This window comes from Coregonus lavaretus (assembly GCF_964263955.1).
Source record: "Coregonus lavaretus genome assembly, chromosome: 3".
Taxonomy (NCBI): Eukaryota; Metazoa; Chordata; class Actinopteri; order Salmoniformes; family Salmonidae; genus Coregonus; species Coregonus lavaretus.
The window spans coordinates 50,459,858-50,478,031 of NC_139990.1; the positions used below are offsets into that span (position 1 = coordinate 50,459,858).

General features: G+C 45.1%; 1 protein-coding gene across 1 annotated transcript; it reads left to right on the forward strand.

The window, feature by feature from the left end:
* The first annotated feature begins 379 nt into the window (after positions 1 to 379).
* sphk2 (sphingosine kinase 2) lies at positions 380 to 13,765 on the forward strand. The gene is made up of 8 exons (XM_084158322.1): positions 380 to 449; positions 2,643 to 4,405; positions 7,619 to 7,768; positions 7,854 to 7,948; positions 8,048 to 8,163; positions 10,642 to 10,845; positions 11,682 to 13,281; positions 13,681 to 13,765. Exons 2-8 carry the CDS (start codon positions 3,940 to 3,942, stop codon positions 13,735 to 13,737), a joined length of 2,688 nt encoding a protein of 895 aa, XP_084014448.1. The 5' UTR covers positions 380 to 449; positions 2,643 to 3,939; the 3' UTR covers positions 13,738 to 13,765.
* The last annotated feature ends 4,409 nt before the right edge of the window (positions 13,766 to 18,174 follow it).

The following is an 18,174-nucleotide window of genomic DNA, read 5'->3' on the forward strand; positions in this document are numbered from 1 at the left end:
TTTCCAACCTGATGGACAATTTGAATCAATCTACTATTACTATTCACTCCTAGGCCCTGTTGTATGACATAGTATTAATACAATTGTTTTTCAATGCCTTGTGTAATGTATTTATTTAAACACGTGATGAGTGCATTGGAAGAATCGACAGTCTAGCCTTGACAATATTGACTAGACTGCTTGAGTCCAGTCCTGTCCTCAGGAAATTTCAAAGTAGATCATGACATTCTGTTATCTGTGGCCTCCACAATGCGGTGCACTGGCGCCGTCAACTATTGGAGAATGTCGGTAGGTGGTCCGGAATGTCTTTCCTTATCTCGATTGGACTTCCTCCCCGCCGCTCAAACTGTCCAGCCCTCCAGTGTTTCATACACGCTTACTGGAGGGTAACTACAGAGCCTTCCTACGGAGCAAGCAAGCGACTTGGTCGCAGGGGGAGCTAGAATGAGGTAATTTTGAGTTTTTCAATATATACAGTTGGGGGTAAATATTTCCATGGTTATTACTTTACCAATTTTGAGTATTCATTAGCTATTAACAGATAGCTAGCTAACGTTAGGTAGCTACTTTATTTCCTAGCTAGCTAGCCAGCATATTGTTGCTCGCATCGTTAGTGAAATATCAAGTTGTTTAGCTAGCAAACGTTAGAGAAGTTCAGTTGACTAAAATTATGGCCAGCCGGCTAACGCCTCGCTACTGACGTTAGATATTGTGGGTAGACTTAGTTTGTAGCCAGGATAAACAACCAGTTGCGTTTATAGCGTTATAGCAAGCAAGACATGATTTTCGACACAGCACTGTTGGCTAGCTGGCTATCTACTGTAACAAGTTGGGATTTCTTAGTTGTCTAGCTTGCTGGCTGCTACCCTAATCGAACGGTAACTGCTTTTTGTTTGTATACTGTATTCCCTGGCGATAGCTACCAGTCAACACAATCAACATGGCTAACTATAACCATTTGAAACGTCAGAAGTAGCTCGCTAACTTATCATATAGTTAGCAAGAGTTAAACACAGAGTAGACTGTGCTGAGCAATGATTACTATTCATAACTAACGTTAGCTAGCTAACTGTAGTTAACGCTTGTCATATTGCTAACTTGTAACTACATGGCTTCATTCTAAGCCAAAGTTATTTGTCTGTCGCTCTATCCTGCTAGCTAGCCATCTGAGAAAGGATCCCCCATTGCTAAACAATGTGTGCAAGACTGCCAAATGGATCCTAAATGTTCCGAGCCCAGTCTGCACGGTCATTGTAAGACAAAATTAGAGGGGCAATACCTGCCACCCTGCATTTCAAGGACACAAGATGTAATAATTGGCACGAGCAAATGCACCAAGTTACGTTTTTTTATCAGAGGCTGCATATCTGCCAAGTATTGATTGTGTCAGCACCTTAGATAAAAACTCTCGGCTGAACATAGCAGTTAATACTCAACGGAAAGCCTCTTATGGGTCCATTTTGTTTTATAGTCTATGATCTCTGAATATGATAGGCACTATTTCCTTGAATTAAGGTTTTCCAGGCTACGTGACAACCAGCACATTGTGTTTTCAGTCCATACTATTTCATTAGTAACAGTGTAAAGAAGAAAATGGTGATGACTGAGTAAACTATAGTGGATGTCGCTTCAAGTTATGCCTGCCAAAGCCAGTCCTGGGCAATCTGTCTAGTAGGCTAATCTGTCTATGAATCACACTTCCGCTGGTTACAAATTGTGAAAGAGAGTAAGACTTAAGACTGTCTGGACAAACACCATCCGTCACCAAACTCAGTTAATTTCATCAGGCATAGCGGTAATAAACCAGTGTTCATTTCCCCAAATTAGGTTGTCTCATCAGTGAGCACAGATGTCAGGGATGTGTGATTCTAAGTCAGTGTGGTTTAGCTGCCAGGGCATGACTTCAAGGGATACTGGACATAGGGATAATGCACGCACACAGACAGTTTGCCTAATCAAATTTAAACCACAATCTCTCACGAGTTTGCTGCCCTGCTTTCACTTCTGCAATTGGCCAATGAGTCACTCACCTTTTGGAACAATATAAAACAGTGTATCGGACTGTTAAACACACGCATACACACCACTCTAAAGTTAGAAGCAGGACATGTGGAGAGAGGACATGGTGTGGAAGCCTGTCTGTCACTCAGCTGGATTGTTGGAAAAGTTAATTTTAAAGTAATTTCCTTCTAGTTTTCTACTGTTCTATTGTTTTCATAATGACTCCCTTACAAGGTGTTGCTGCACTGCACATGTCTTTGTCAATGAAACATGAAGGTACTTTTGGGTAGAGTGCCATTGATACTAGAGCTGGGATGATAAACCGAAAAATTATCGACACCGATCACTTATAGCAGGCATTTTACTGATATTGTTCATTACGATAAGTACTAGCCTACACTAGAGAAATGTGGAGTTTGAAATTAAATAAGTTAGCTAATATGGGTGATTGTTAATGGGACAATTGATGGCTACAACCATCAAACTATTAGTTGTGTTTAATGGGTAATTTAATTGATACTAGTCACTTCCTTTATGCTCTTCAACACTTGAATATATAGACTGAGTATTTTCTGCTGGAAGACATTGGAAGCTAATAGATTGCTAATACCAGTGTTTCTCTCCCTGTTTTTTCTCTATAGGTATACATATATATGTGAAGGAACATGAAAATGGACCCTTGAACTCAAGGAATGACATTACCATGACATAACCCCCCCGGCACAATCTAGTAACATTTTTGTTTGAGTTTTTTTCTGTTTTCTCTTGTTTTCCATCTCTGTCTTTGATGGAATACAACTATGATTACGTGGCATTTTTCATTAATGTGACACTTGGAATTGGACAATGATTGCGTAGCTATCTCACTACTGTAAAGCCTGCTTGTCTCTTGAGGAGTGATATTTATATTCTACCTTGACACACCTTTCTCCTGCCTCCACATATCTCTCATATCTGTGGAAGACCGGGACGTTTGACATCAGCACTTACCACGCAATATTCCACCGCAATCTAGTGCTAAGTAAATTGCTATAGCCTCCTTGCAAGACCAAGGTGTGTTCATTTTTGTCTGATTCATAGTTTATGATTGATTGTTTTACGTTTTAATATATTTGTTATTTAAACTCTTGTTTGACTTGTAGCCGTCTTTTCTAAGTTGCACTTTATTGATAAATATCCACACTAAGATATTTCAAACTGTAATTTAAGCATTTCTTTGCGTTATATCTATTTTTGTAATCTTTGTGTATATATATTCTGTTTTAATTTTAAACTGGAAAGGGTGAATATTTTTTGTTTACAAGCCTTGTCTATCGATCATTCCGAAATGGACAAATCTAGAATCTGATAGCATTTAAGGACAAGACATCATCTGGAATGGACAGATCTAAGATCTATCGTTGTCTTCAGGCATTTGCATTGTAAAGGCTGGTGTTTTTAATTTTGTATCTGTTCCTCTGTTGGATTGACACACTAAAGAGAAGAATCTCCATCTGAAGGCCAGTGAGAGTTATTTTTCTCAGATCATACAATACTCCTTTGAGTGCAGATGGTTTCACACGTCAAACTCAGAGGTGTTTTTGTGGCGTTGCCTCTGCAATTCAAGCACTGAAGTGGAAGAATGATTTTAAGGAGGTTTCCGGGATAAATAACTTCTGTTTTAGTTTTTGAGACAGACCTACAGGTCTATAGTTATATTTTGGTCTTCCTAACAGATCCTGAGGACAGGTGCTTCCATTTGATTCTCCTTTAAGGTGGCCATCAGTGGGCAAATGAACTAACGTGTATCACTACCTGAATTTAAACTGACTTATTCCATCCAACAAACTGGCAACTGCATGAAACACTCACACACCGTCCACTTGTCGGGAAACATACCTTACCTTCCCAAACCTGAGGGATTGAAGTCCTCTACCCGCCAAGCCCCCCACACTAAGGATGCGTTCCCCAGAGCCCCCCATCCCATCCCCAGCTGAGGTGCTACTCTACGGCCAGTTCGGGGGCTGGGGCACGGGCAGCAGCAGCAACAACAACAGCTGCCCCAACAGCCCTGGAGGTCCTGGGGGTCTGTCGTCCCCTTCTCCCTCCCCCAGCTCCTCTCCTACCTCCAGCTACGCCCTGACCCTCACCCCCTCCCACATCCACGTCCAGCGCCTGGCCCCCCGTCCTGGTAAAGAGGCGCGTCTAATACTACCCCTGTCAGAGCTGGCAGGGTGCAGCTGTCCCCGCGCCCCCGCTCCCCCCTTGCTGGTTCTATACTGGTATCCCCCAGGGAGGCGGAGGAAGGGGGTGTCCAGGAGGAGGCAGGTGAGGGCATACCTGGCTGAAGCCAGGGTGGAGGCTGAGATGTGGTCCATTGCTATACAATGTCTGCTCAGGGGAGTCGCCATCACTGCTGACACGGGTGAGTGTGGCACTTGTGCTACAGGTGTGTGTGTTCCACTAACACAGCTACTAATCAGTTATCTTGTCTGTTTGTATGCTATGTTACAGTCCAGGCACAATGTGTGGAGGTTCTGAGGTTATTGTTACATCCCAGTTGTTGGAATCAAAGTCGGATATTCCCTAATGCCCATCATAAAGACTGGCAAAGTGTCACCATGAGAGAGCATAAGCCAAATCAGCACTCGTTATGGCATTTGGCACCGACTACTTCCTGTCCTGTGTACAGACTTTAGCTGTGCGTTAATTAACTTTAAGAGCACCATTCACTCCATAAAGTTTGTTTCCATAAATGAGTTGGTTAGTTATTGTTAACTGGAGTCATATGGGGTGACCTGAGGTCCTCTTGATGTAGGAGGCCAGAGGATACAGATTAATATAGGCCTAGTCTACTGTATGAATGCAATGCATGTTCTAACAGATATAGGCTAGTTCAGTGTATTTCTGACCATGGTAGATATAGGCTACTGCATAATGGACGTAGACAACTGTATAATGAACATGTGATAAGGAATGAATGGATATAGGCCAATACTGTTGTACTGTATAAGGCCATACATACAGCATTTTATGTTCAGTTAGGTATGCTGACTATTAAAAGGATAATGTATTGTTTAAGGGTTCGTTCATGTAAAGTATGTCCAAACTTTTGACTGGTACTGTATGTGAAGAAACATGTTATTTAATTTTCCTTGGCTGTGTGGGTATGCTATGTTATCCCTTTAACACTTAATTTCCTCTACTTTCTCTCTCTGTCTCTGCTCTTATCTGTCCTGCACACACAGTCTGTATCATTCAGCGTCTAACCAACACAGCATCCCTCCCTTACCACTAACTCCCACCCCTCACCAACACAGCATCCCTCCCGTCCCATTATCTCCCGCCCTGCCCAGATAGCAACACCACTGTTTACCCACGGCCTGTGTGGTTCTTTCGATCTACAGTGCAATCGGAAAGTATTCAGACGCCTTGACTTTTTCCACATTTTGTTACATTACATCCTTGTTCTAAATTTGATTAAATTAAAATTTCCCTCATCAATCTACACACAATACCCCATAATGACAAAGCGAAAATAGGTTTTTAGAATTTTTTGCAAATGTATAAAATAAAACGGAAATACCTTATTTACGTAAGTATTCAGACCCTTTGCTATGAGACTCGAAATTCAGCTCAGATGCATCCTGTTTCCATTGATCATCCTTGAGATGTTTCTACAACTTGATTGGAGTCCACCTGTGGCAAAATGTAATTGATTGGACATGATTTGGAAAGGCACACACCTGTCTATATACGGTCCCACAGTTGACAGTGCATGTCAGAGCAAAACCAAGCCATGAGGTCGAAGGAATTGTCCGTAGAGCTCCGAGACAGGATTGTGTCGAGGCACAGATCTGGGGAAGGGTACCAAAAAATGACTGCAGAATTGAAGGTCCCCAAGAACACAGCGGCCTCCATCATTCTTAAATGGGAGAAGTTTTGAACCACCAAGACTCTTCCTAGAGCTGGCCGCCCGGCCAAACTGAGCAATCGGGGGAGAAGGGCCTTGAATCAGGGAGGTGACCAAGAACCCGATGGTCACTCTGACAGAGCTCCAGATTTCCTCTGTGGAGATGGGAGAACCTTCCAGAATTGACAACCATCTCTGCAGCACTCCACCAATCAGGCCTTTATTGTAGAGTGACCAGACGGAAGCCACTCCTCAGTAAAAGGCACATGACAGCCCGCTTGGAGTTTGCCAAAAGGCACCTAAAGGAGTCAGACCATGAGAAACAAGATTCTCTGGTCTGATGAAACCAAGATTTAACTCTTTGGCCTGAATGCCAAGCGTCACGTCTGGAGGAAACCTTGCACCATCCCTGCGGTGAAGCACGGTTGTGGCAGCATAATGCTGTGGGGATGTTTTTCAGCGGCAGGGACTGGGAGACTAGTCAGGATCAAGGGAAAGATGAACAGAGTAACATACAGAGAGATCCTTGATGTAAACCTGCTCCAGAGCGCTCAGGACCTCAGACTGGGGCAAAGGTTCACCTTCCAACAGGACAACAACCCTAAGCACACAGCCAAGACAACACAGGAGTGGCTTCGGGACAAGTCTCTGCATGTCCTTGAGTGGCCCGGACTTGAACCCGATCTAACATCTCTGGAGAGACCTGAAAATAGCTGTGCAGCAACGCTTCCCATCCAACCTGACAGAGCTCGAGAGGATCTACAGAGAAGAAGGGGGAAACTCCCCAAATACAGATCTGCCAAGCTTGTAGTGTCATACCCAAGAAGACTCAAGGCTGTAATTGCTGCCAAAGTTGCTACAACAAAGTACTGAGTAAAGGGTCTGAATACTTATGTAAATATGATATTTCAGTTGTTTTTATCTTCAAATTTGCAAAAATTTCTTAGCCTGTTTTTGCTTTGTCATTATGGGATATTGTGTGTAGATTGATGAAGGGGAAAAATTATTTAATCAATTTTAGAATAAGGATATAACGTAACAAAATGTGGAAAAAGTCAAGAGGTCTGAATACTTTCCGAATGCACTGTATATACAGTAAATGCTCTCTCTCTCTCCGTCCCTCTGTCTCGTACTCTCCCTTCATTTTGCTTTTTTCATCTGTCACCGTTTCTCACATTGCTGTCTCTTTTTAGCACTTTGAAGACCTGGAAGAACTCCAATCCCTACATAAAGCATCCATTATCCATTTCAACATTCCCTTTTTTCCCTCTTGTGTTGACTCTCCCTCTCTCATTATCTCTCTCTGTCTCCTTCCTCTCTCTCCTCACTGTCTCTATGCATTAGTCTACACCCTCAGTGTCTGTCTGTACATCCTCCCTCCCTAAGTCTTTCATCCTTGCTGTCTTTACACCTTTTTCAGTCTCCTCTCCTCCTCCCGTCTCCTCTCATCCATCTATCTGCCCTCTGTGTCCTTTCTTTTCGTTTTGTAACTCCTCACTCCCTTCCTGCTGTCTGCATTTCTCTATCTTCCTCTGTCAATGTCCTCCATCTTTCTCCTTTTACAGTCACTATCATTTTCTCTCAACCCCTTTTCTCACTGGGAGGACCCTGCTTTATGCTATCACTTACGTTTGTTGTTCTCTTGTACACTGTGAAGATGAAGCCTTGTATTTTTAATAGAACAATCAATACATTTGATTCTAATGATTGTTTGCTTTCCCGCAGAAATCGGCAAACGTATACTGCCCCGACCCCGAAGGCTGCTGCTATTGGTGAACCCCTTCAGTGGGAGGGGCCTGGCCATGCAATGGTGTCAGACACACATCCTGCCAATGATCAGAGAGGCAAACATCAGCTACAACCTGATACAGACAGGTAACACACACCGGAACATCAGCTCTGCAAGTATCACACACACACAGGTACAACCTCCTAACAACACGTCTCCTCTTCTCCTCAGAGCGACAGAACCATGCCAGAGAGTTGATCAAAGAGATCTCCCTGCCACAGTGGGACGGCATCATCATCGTCTCTGGAGACGGCCTGCTGCACGAGGTGGGTGTGTGTGGGGGTGTGTGTGTGGGGGTGTGTGTGTGGGGGTGTGTGTGTGGGGGTGTGTGTGTGTCTGACTCTGCTCTGCTTTTCTCTCTCCAGGTGATCAATGGTTTGATGGAGCGTCCAGACTGGGAACTAGCAATAAAGATCCCTGTAGGTATCCTGCCCTGTGGCTCTGGAAATGCCCTGGCTGGTTCCATCAACCACCACGCAGGGTGGGTCACACACACACATCCAACCAGCTATGTGACACATGTAATGACTTGACCAAAACGCTGATCCAGAGATATGAGACTGATTCAAACCTAAACATGCAATATTCTAGGATTTCTTGTTAGATCAATGGTGAGAATGCTGGAGATACTAGTAGAAGCATTGAAATGAGTACAAAGGTTATTCCAGTTCAGGGCTCTGGTCCCATGGTGTGTCTGGAATGAATGAATCATTTCTCTCCGCCTCAAATTCATTCATCAACCACTCGATACATTTCTCAATGCTGATGTTGATAAACACACACCCTTACAGTCACACACACACCCACAGTAGTTTTCATTGGTAATAAAAGGTGTGCATTCTAATTAGGGTGGTAGGTATATCGTGATGTGCAAAACTTCTGTATTTGAACTTTAAAAAATAAAAACGGTGCGGTCTTATCAGTTAGGCTGTATCAATATGTTGAAAATGAAGTCTAAATATATAAACTAAGACTTTTTTTTTTGCCATACTAAGATGATTTAATGAGTGCGTGACTACAATATTATAAATGAGGACAAAACTTGCACAGTCTGGAATGATCTAGTCAGTAACGGCGCAAAACTATTATATTGGATATCACAATATTTGAAGTAGCATATCGTAGAAGAGGTCTCCCCAAATATCGCCCAACCTTAATTCTAATCAAGGTCAACCTTTAGACTTCAGTTTCTTGATGTACAGCCGATTGGCCTTATTAAAGTACTCCCATTCCCTCCCTCTCTCTCCTGCCCTCCATTCCCTCCCTCCCTCTCTCTCCTGCCTCACATTCCCTCCCTCCCTCCCCCTCTCTCCTGCCTACCATTCCCTCCCTCCCTCTCTCTCCTGCCCTCCATTCCCTCCCTCCCTCTCTCTCCTGCCCTCCATTCCCTCCCTCCCTCCCTCTCTCTCCTGTCTACCATTCCCTCCCTCCCTCTCTCTCCTGCCCACCATTCCCTCCCTCTCTCTCCTGCCTCCATTCAAATCAAATCAAATTTTATTGGCCACATGCGCCGAATACAACAGGTGCAGACATTACAGTGAAATGCTTTCTTACAGCCCTTAACCAACAGTGCATTTATTTTTAACAAAAAAGTAAAAATAAAACAACAAAAAAAGTGTTGAGAAAAAAAGAGCAGAAGTAAAATAAAATAACAGTAGGGAGGCTATATATACAGGTGGGTACCGGTGCAGAGTCAATGTGTGGGGGCACCGGCTAGTTGAGGTAGTTGAAGTAATATGTACATGTGGGTAGAGTTAAAGTGACTGCATAAATAATTAACAGAGTAGCAGCAGCGTAAAAGGATGGGGTGGGGGGGCAGTGCAAATAGACTGGGTAGCCATTCCCTCCCTCCCTCTCTCTCCTGCCCACCATTCCCTCCCTCCCTCTCTCTCCTGCCTCACATTCCCTCCCTCCCTCCCTCTCTCCTGCCTCACATTCCCTCCCTCCCTCTCTCTCCTGCCCACCATTCCCTCCCTTCCTCTCTCTCCTGCCCACCATTCCCTCCCTCCCTCTCTCCTGCCTCACATTCCCTCCCTCCCTCTCTCTCCTGCCTACCATTCCCTCCCTCCCTCTCTCCTGCCTCACATTCCCTCCCTCCCTCTCTCTCCTGCCTCACATTCCCTCCCTCCCTCTCTCTCCTGCCCACCATTCCCTCCCTTCCTCTCTCTCCTGCCCACCATTCCCTCCCTCCCTCTCTATCCTGCCCACCATTCCATCCCTCCCTCTCTCTCCTGCCTTCCATTCCCTCCCTCCCTCTCTCTCCTGACCCCCCATTCCCTCCCTCCCTCTCTCTCCTGCCCACCATTCCATCCCTCCCTCTCTCTCCTGCCTACCATTCCCTCCCTCCCTCTCTCCTGCCTCACATTCCCTCCCTCCCTCTCTCTCCTGCCTCACATTCCCTCCCTCCCTCTCTCTCCTGCCCACCATTCCCTCCCTTCCTCTCTCTCCTGCCCACCATTCCCTCCCTCCCTCTCTCTCCTGCCCACCATTCCATCCCTCCCTCTCTCTCCTGCCTTCCATTCCCTCCCTCCCTCTCTCCTGCCCCCCATTCCCTCCCTCTTCATGTCTTGTTATTTCTAGACGTTATCTCTGGAAGACACGTCAATAAATGAGTCCAGTCAATTTAGTACAGTCTGTACCTTCATCTCTCTCCTTATCTCTTGTGTTGTTTTTATGATGGTTTGTTAGGCCACCTACATAACATTCACTGATTGTGTAAGTCATAAACATTATGTTAACTTATATTACACAGTATTAATGTCCTCCTCTCACCTTTCCTCTCTCCCTCCCTTTCTCTGCATTTTCCATTCGTCTCCCCCTCCATCTTTCCTCCTTCTCCACATTCTCACCCTTTCTTCATTATCTTCCATTCCTCCCATCCATCTCTCCCTCTCTCCTCTCTACACCCCTCCTCCCCCTTCCATCCACTGTTTCCCTCTTTCTTTTCTCTTCATCCCAGTTATGACATGTGCCTTCGGGAGCCTCTCCTCATCAACTGCTGCTTTCAGCTCTGCCGGGGCGGAGTCAAGCCCATGGATTTGGTCTCTGTGACAACCAGCCCCGCCCCTTCTCAAAATGGCCACCCGGGTCTTCCCAGAAGGATGTTCTCCTTCCTGTCTGTGGCCTGGGGCTTTGTGTCTGACGTGGACATTGAGAGTGAGAGGTGGGTGGGTTTAAGTTAATGGGGTGGCTGCAGTGCCGAATTCTCTGGAGTCCTCTTCCCGATAGCTAAACAACCGAATCGTCTGCACATGTGCGGGATTCTCTATTTTCTGTTCCCTCTGCTGCTGCACCGTATCAAACACAAGCAGAACACTGATGGGCAGTGTTTTTCCATCATCATTGGAAGCATTGGCTAAGCAGAAGGCAGACAGGCAGTCAAAGTAGTAGTTGAATGGTCGGCTGCCCAGGCAAATTTCAGTCATCGTCAAATCGTGCAGTACTTGCATGATCATTGAGAAGCGAAATTTCATTTGTGGTTTAAATACAGATTTTGTTTTTGTCCCAATGCAACAGACAGAGAAAGTTGTCGCCTACATCCTAAATTAGAATACAATATATATATATATATATATATATATATATATATATATATATATATATATATATATTTGGAATGCTGGTTCAAATAGCTGCAGGTTTTATATCAGCTGTTCAGAAATATGAGGCAGAGACGTAGGCTACATCATCATGTCCATCAAAATGGTTGATAGGAAGGGTTCAGGAGAGGGTGAGTAAAGTGAGAAATGTGAAGGAAGGTGGATGTGTGTGTAAACTAAGACATGGGCAGAACGTGATTGGGTTCTTTAGCTCTGGGGAAGAGGCTTCCAGGGGGACGGGACAGGGCGGTTACCTTCGGTCGCTCAGCCAAGTCCTTAAGTTAAGTAGATGCAATCTTTCACTGTACTACCTTAATCACACTTATTCCTAATGAATAAGTCATGTTTATTCTCTGGTGTTGCCCTGGTAACTAAATGTTGTAATGGTGTGCTGTTGCAGGTACCGGGGTCTGGGCTCGGCACGGTTCACCCTGGGCACTCTGGTCCGCCTGGCCTCCCTGCGCTCCTATAAGGGCCGTCTGTCCTACCTGCCCCCCTCCATAGTTGCCACATCCCCAGACGCCAGCCCTCCGCCCCAGCGCAGACCCCTGTCCCGCAGCATCACTGAGGGCCTGGAGGGCTTCTGCCGCACCCCCATTCACCGCACCAGCTCTGACATGGGCCTCAGCGAACAGAGGAGTCTGAGGAGGGTAGACACAGAGAGGGAGAGAGAGATGGAGAGGCAGAGGGAGAGAAGGAGGGAGAGGGCCAGGGGAGGGGGAACGGGGGTGGTCAGGGCGAGTAGCTTGGCAGAGGATAGAGAGAGAGAGATGGAGAGGGAGGTGGGGAAGGAGGGAGAGGCGGAGAGGTCAGGGACAAGTTCGGAGTCAAACGAAAGGGAAGATTGCAGGATGGGAAGGGAGGATGGGATGACGGGGAACATAGAAGAAAGGCAAGGTGAGGAAAGAGAAGACGGAAAGATAGAGCAGGACTCAGGGGAGATGGAGGAAGAGGAGAGAGTGAGGGATGGGGAAGGCTGCAGCGGCTCGATGGATGGGGTGATGGAAGCGAAGGAGGTAGGAGAGGGGTACGTGGTGGACGTAGGGCGAGAGGCCAATGAGGACCCAGAGGGGTGTTATTCGTACCCAGACAACCTCCAGCAGACCAGACAGGCTGTAAGGAAGAACTCTGCCCCCTCCAGCCAGATAGCAAATGCCTTCTTTAGCCAGCCCCTCAGCCAGGAGGCTGACCCTGTGTCTGGAGCCTCGTACAGGGCAGAAGAGATGGATCTGAACGGGACATACTTCCAGAAAGAAGCCTACCCGCTGGACATTGCCCGGGAGAGAGCCCTCACCATATCCTCTCCCTTCAGACACTCTCCTTTCTCCGTCAAGCCCAAAACGCTGGACCAGAACGCATCCCGCCCCAGACCCTTATCCCTCCTCCACCACCCTCACTCCAACTCCCTACCCCCCAAACTCCCCTCCCTGTCCCTCTCCCTCTCTCCCACGCCCCCTTCCTCCCCCTCCTGCGCCTCCCCCCACTCTTCCTCCTACCTCGCTCCGCGCCCCAACACCCCCAACTCCACCTCCCCTTCCCCGTCTCTCCAGTCCCCCTCCCCCTCCTTTACCTTTGACATTGCCGAGCCTGCCGGGCCCCTCAAGAACCGCCCCCCCATCTCCCTCCCCTTCAACCCCCCCAGGGATGACCTCCTGCCCCCCTTGGACCAGCCCTTGCCCACCCGGGACTGGGTGACCATCGAGGGGGACTTTGTGCTTGTGCTGGCCATCTACCAGTCCCATCTTGGGGCAGACCTCCACGCCGCCCCCCAAGCCAAGTTTGATGACGGGCTGATCCACCTGACGTTTGTGCGGGCAGGGATCTCCAGAGCCACCCTGCTCCGTCTGTTCCTGGCCATGGAGAGGGGGGCTCACCTGTCTCTCAGCTCCCCGTATGTGAGCCATGTCCCAGCCAGGGCCTTCAGGCTGCAGCCCCTCTCCCCACGAGGAACACTCACTGTGGACGGGGAAATGGTGCCCTACGGCCCGCTGCAGGCACAGGTAGAGAGAGCGATGGAGTGGGGAGGGCTGGAGGGAGTGTGTACAGTGAAGATAAAAGCAGTTACTAAGATTTTTTATCTGATTTCAAAAGCTTTTCTTTTTAAGTCTTTTCACTAACAATCCCAGCTCGTAAGTGCATGTAAATCCACTCCACATCTTATAGTACTGAACTGGTGGATTGTCTTTGGTACGATGTTACCCTCTGTATTTTGCCTGTATTATATTAAACCCTTGCTGATGGCCTATCACTTCAGTGCAACAAAAGCTGTGAGACTTCTGTGTTTATCTTTCATGTTTTCTTTGGTATATTAATAATCACATTATACACTTCTGAGACCTATGTTTAGTTCCCTTCTCTAAAGTATTATACTAATCACTTTATGGGTTTGTCTCCCTCAGGTCCATCCCTCCATGTCCCGGCTCATCGTCGGCGACTCTGGAGTGAAGATCACCTGATTCTGACCAGGGATTGGCTCATTTGATCAGCTGATACGGTGCTCTCTCCAATTAATAATCTCTGTTTCCATCTGTGTTCAGAGAAAGAGGAGAAAAAAGCCTCTGAGAGACTGAAAATAGCCTGAATCATTTCTGGGGTTTAGTGGAAGGGATCACCTGCTGAGCAGCGCGTCGGGCAGCATGCGAACCGAGGGATTAATAGAGAATTTTTTTTACGGATGAAAACTAGCTTTGTTGCACAGCTGTTGGATTACACTCCGTTTCCCCTGAGAAGTGTGAACCTGCATAGCCATGGGAAAAAAATAGGGGAAAAACAAGTTGAATGTGTATAGGGGAGTGTGTATTCAGTGCACGTGTGTGGTGTATACATTCTAGTATGCACACATGGCAGGCAGAGATGCACATTTCCTGACCTTGCCTTACAGAGATGGAGAACAAAGAAATCTGAACTATCAAAGCTGTCCTAGAACCGTTCTAGCTCTAAATCAGAACTATCAAAGCTGTCCTAGAACTGTTCTAGTTCTAAATCAGAACTATCAAAGCTGTCCTAGAACAGTTCTAGTTCTAAATCAGAACTATCAAAGCTGTCCTAGAACAGTTCTAGTTCTAAATCAGAACTATCAAAGCTGTCCTAGAACCGTTCTAGTTCTAAATCAGAACTATCAAAGCTGTCCTAGAACAGTTCTAGTTCTAAATCAGAACTATCAAAGCTGTCCTAGAACCGTTCTAGTTCTAGAGCTACTTCAGAGGGAGCCACACCCTCATGCAAATGTAGATCCCGTTCCGTTTTGGATCCTCCGTCCTTCCCTGTAATGCCTTTAAGTACAACTCCTGTGACTTTGCCCTTTCTGTCTTATATAAGAAGCCTAAACCTACGACTCTGCAAATCTCCATTCACCAGAGGAGGCTGGTGGGAGGAGCTATAGGAGGACGGGCTCATTGTAAAGACTGGAATGGGGTAAATGGAACGGTATCAAACCCATCAACTACGTTATTCCATTCTTCCATTACAATGAGCCCATCCTCATATAGCTCCTCCCACCAGCCTCCTCTGCCATCCAGGTATATCAGAGGGGAGCGTCCACTACAGGAAAAACAAAGCAAAGCTGCTGAGCATACTGTGGTGTCAGTTCAGTGTGTATGAAATATCAGTGAACAGAGGAGGTTTATTAGCAATCCCATGGAGACAATTACTCCTAGAATAAGCCAGTAAAGTTGGATCAACATTTAAATAAATATAAAGCTCATTGAGTCCTTATTCACAGGTATTCCACAATAGTAGGATAGATGGGACTGTTGAACAGTAGCCATCATGGTGTATAGTGCATTTGCCTGTTTTTCTTAGCAAGAAGGGTGCATGATGATGATGATGATGATGCTAGATTATGAAGTTGCAACACAGTGAACACGAGACTGTTGCTTGATCGAGTTTCTTGTATGTTGTCACGGAATCCTCAAAGTCTCACGAAGACCCAGAATGCTGGTTGTATTCAGCAAACAGTCACTTGTTCCACACGTGTAAACTGCCTTTTTACATACCTCTAGTCTGTTTTAATGTATATAATTGTGAATCGATTCTGAAGTGTTGTGCAGTTGCAGAAACTCCACTCGATTTGATCTTTTAGATAAAGATTGCTGTTGAAAGGAACAAAGTGAACTTGTCTTGCTGGTGTTATTTACTACATGACAAGCAGATAAGGTTTCCATAGGAGAGTTTTAATCTTCCTTTACGGACAACATAAACTCAGAAAATGATTGATTAGCTGATCACTGACAAGGCTGTGCCTCCCAACTCAAATCATAGCCTACATTTCAGAAATGGCTTTCTCAATGGGATGTAGCCTATATGTAGTATGTCTATGTTGAACGGGTGTTTTAGTTAACCTCAAAAGTATAGGATTCTTATGTATTTGTGACCGGAACAAATTTAATATGTCAGGAATTTAATCTCATGAGCATGTATCAATCAGTTATGCCATGTTTGACTGCTCTGGTCTGTTTGGTCCACAGTACCCCCTGGCCCCTTGATATGGATTAGTCATGTCTGCGTAATTCAAGGCCTCTTGTGTTCTCTTGCCGGCTGATTTTGGGCCCTGTTCAAATACTTTCAGATGCAGCCTTTCCTCCGTTCCTCTGAGTAATCCCTGATATCACATGACTTGATAGGTGAAGGCTATGTGATACAATCCTTGCTGATGCAGTGTCACTGATCAGTTAGTTTATCAGTGATTACTTTAAGGAAGGAATGGATCCATTTTTTTAAGTATTTCATTTCAAACGGGGCCTTGGTCCCTAGACCAAAGCTGTCCATCCCTGGTCATACAAGGTAAATTGACAGGATATACACCAAGCTTCCGTCTTTCTATGGCCTGAGGATAAAACATTTCACAACATAAGACTGGATGGTGGTTCTGGGCTGGTGTCAGTGCATTATCACATTTTTGGGATATAATTACAAAACTATTTACTCTCAATTTTAAAAGACTTGCTGTGACAATTGAAACCTGATGTACTGCTCAGTGTCTGTGACCAGGGTTGGGACAACAATGTGTTAGAGCAATTTGATATGACAATGTTGGGGTGTGACTAGGGTTGCAAAATTCCGTGAACTTTCAATAAATTCCAAGGAATTTATAGAAATTTTGCAACCCTAGGTGTAAACCCTTGATAATGCCAGTAAGATGTATTGTCTATAGATGGATTTGCCTGTGATAAACTTGTAATTATTAAAACAATTAAAATATATAATGTACAGTTCATAGTTATAAATGGTTTTTTAAATGTTTTGTTTTACCTTAAAATAATAAAGGTATCTTAGACAAGTTTCTATCTCTAGAAAATGTTATTTTCCTTGCATCAACCCCCTCAGGAGTACCAAACATGTTTTGTTGTTTATGGAAAAGCGTGGCGTATCTGTTTAGTACACGTGGCAATGATTTACATTAACAGAGGGAAAATACCCCTACCAACAACATTCTTAGCATATTTATCTGTGGGACCATTGTTTGAAACGTGACTTGATAACAATGTCTAACCCTAGCGCCTGTCCTCTGTTTTTAATAAGTCTCAGTCTGCTGATAAACAAGGAAGCTGATGCCTCACACTTTTCCTCCTTTCCTCCATCCCCCTCCTCTCCTCTGATTAATCTACCCCTGCCACAGTATATTGTTATTGCCTCCCCCTGGCTCCTCCTCTTCCCATGGCCTCCCTTCCTCTCTTCTTTGAAGTAGGCTCTCCTTCTTTTTGATATCTTATCCATGAACTAGCCTGAAACTCATACATCTCTGTCTCTGTTGCATCTCAGAGAGCCTGATCAAATACATTGAAATGCTACCTTCCTTGGGTAATCACTGAATTGACAAGGTTGGATTGTAAACACGTGAGAGGGTGGGAAGCTTGCCTTCCACAATACAGTCATTTCTGGATCACCCAAAGAAAGGGAGGAGAAAGGATGCATTTCCCCTGCTTGACACTCATCCATGGTGGGGATCTTTATAAATACCAATGTCTCATCCCTTTGTGTTGGACATCTGTAAGGCAAAAACCTAAATTAGCAGATGTTTTCCCTAGGTCCAAATTGTATTTTGAGGTCTTTGACACTCCAGAGTACATTACATAATCAAGTAGCTGCCCATGTGATCTGCAGGCCTGCCCTGTGAGATAGGTCACATCACCTGATCTTTCCTCAGTGATGATAAGGAAGTAGGTGCTGAACATTGTCCCTCACCTAATCATTAAAGGCCCAGTGCAGTCAGAAACGAGATTTTCCTGTGTTTTACAAATATTTCCACACTGAGGTTGGAATAATATTGTGAAAATGATGATAATGCCTTTTTAGTGTAAGAGCTGTTTGAAAAGACTACCTAAAATTTCAGCCATTTTTGGTGGGATGGAGCTTTGGCCTTTCCATGGTGACATCACCATGTGGTAAATTAGTTAATAGACCAATAAGAAAGAGAGTTCCAAACTTCTTTGCCAATAACAGCAAGTATTACATTTTTCCCGCCCCACTCAGACCACTCCCAGACAGTCCTATCAAAATTCTTGCTGGAGAAATTGCTCTTTGCTAAGAAGTTATTTTAGTTTATTTTTGATCCTTTTAATTGAAAACAATCACAGTAAGATACTTAATTGTTACCCATAAATTATTTGATATTGAGATAAAAACGGCTGCATTGGACCTTTAATAAAAAACATACAGTGACCCCTTTTCCAGGCAGTTATTGGGAAAGAAACCAAGTTCTAGTAAATGGGCCAAATCAACCTCAGATGTTTGTGTCATAGATAAAAGGGGCTTGTTATCAGTGTCTTTGGTTGTGTGGCTTCTTTCTGGGTTCAAAAGTTCCTTACAAACATGGCCGAAAGTGAGGACGTGTTTATTTATTAATAACAAAAAGTTAGCGTCACTTCCTGTACCACCACCTCCTTTGTCTGTGC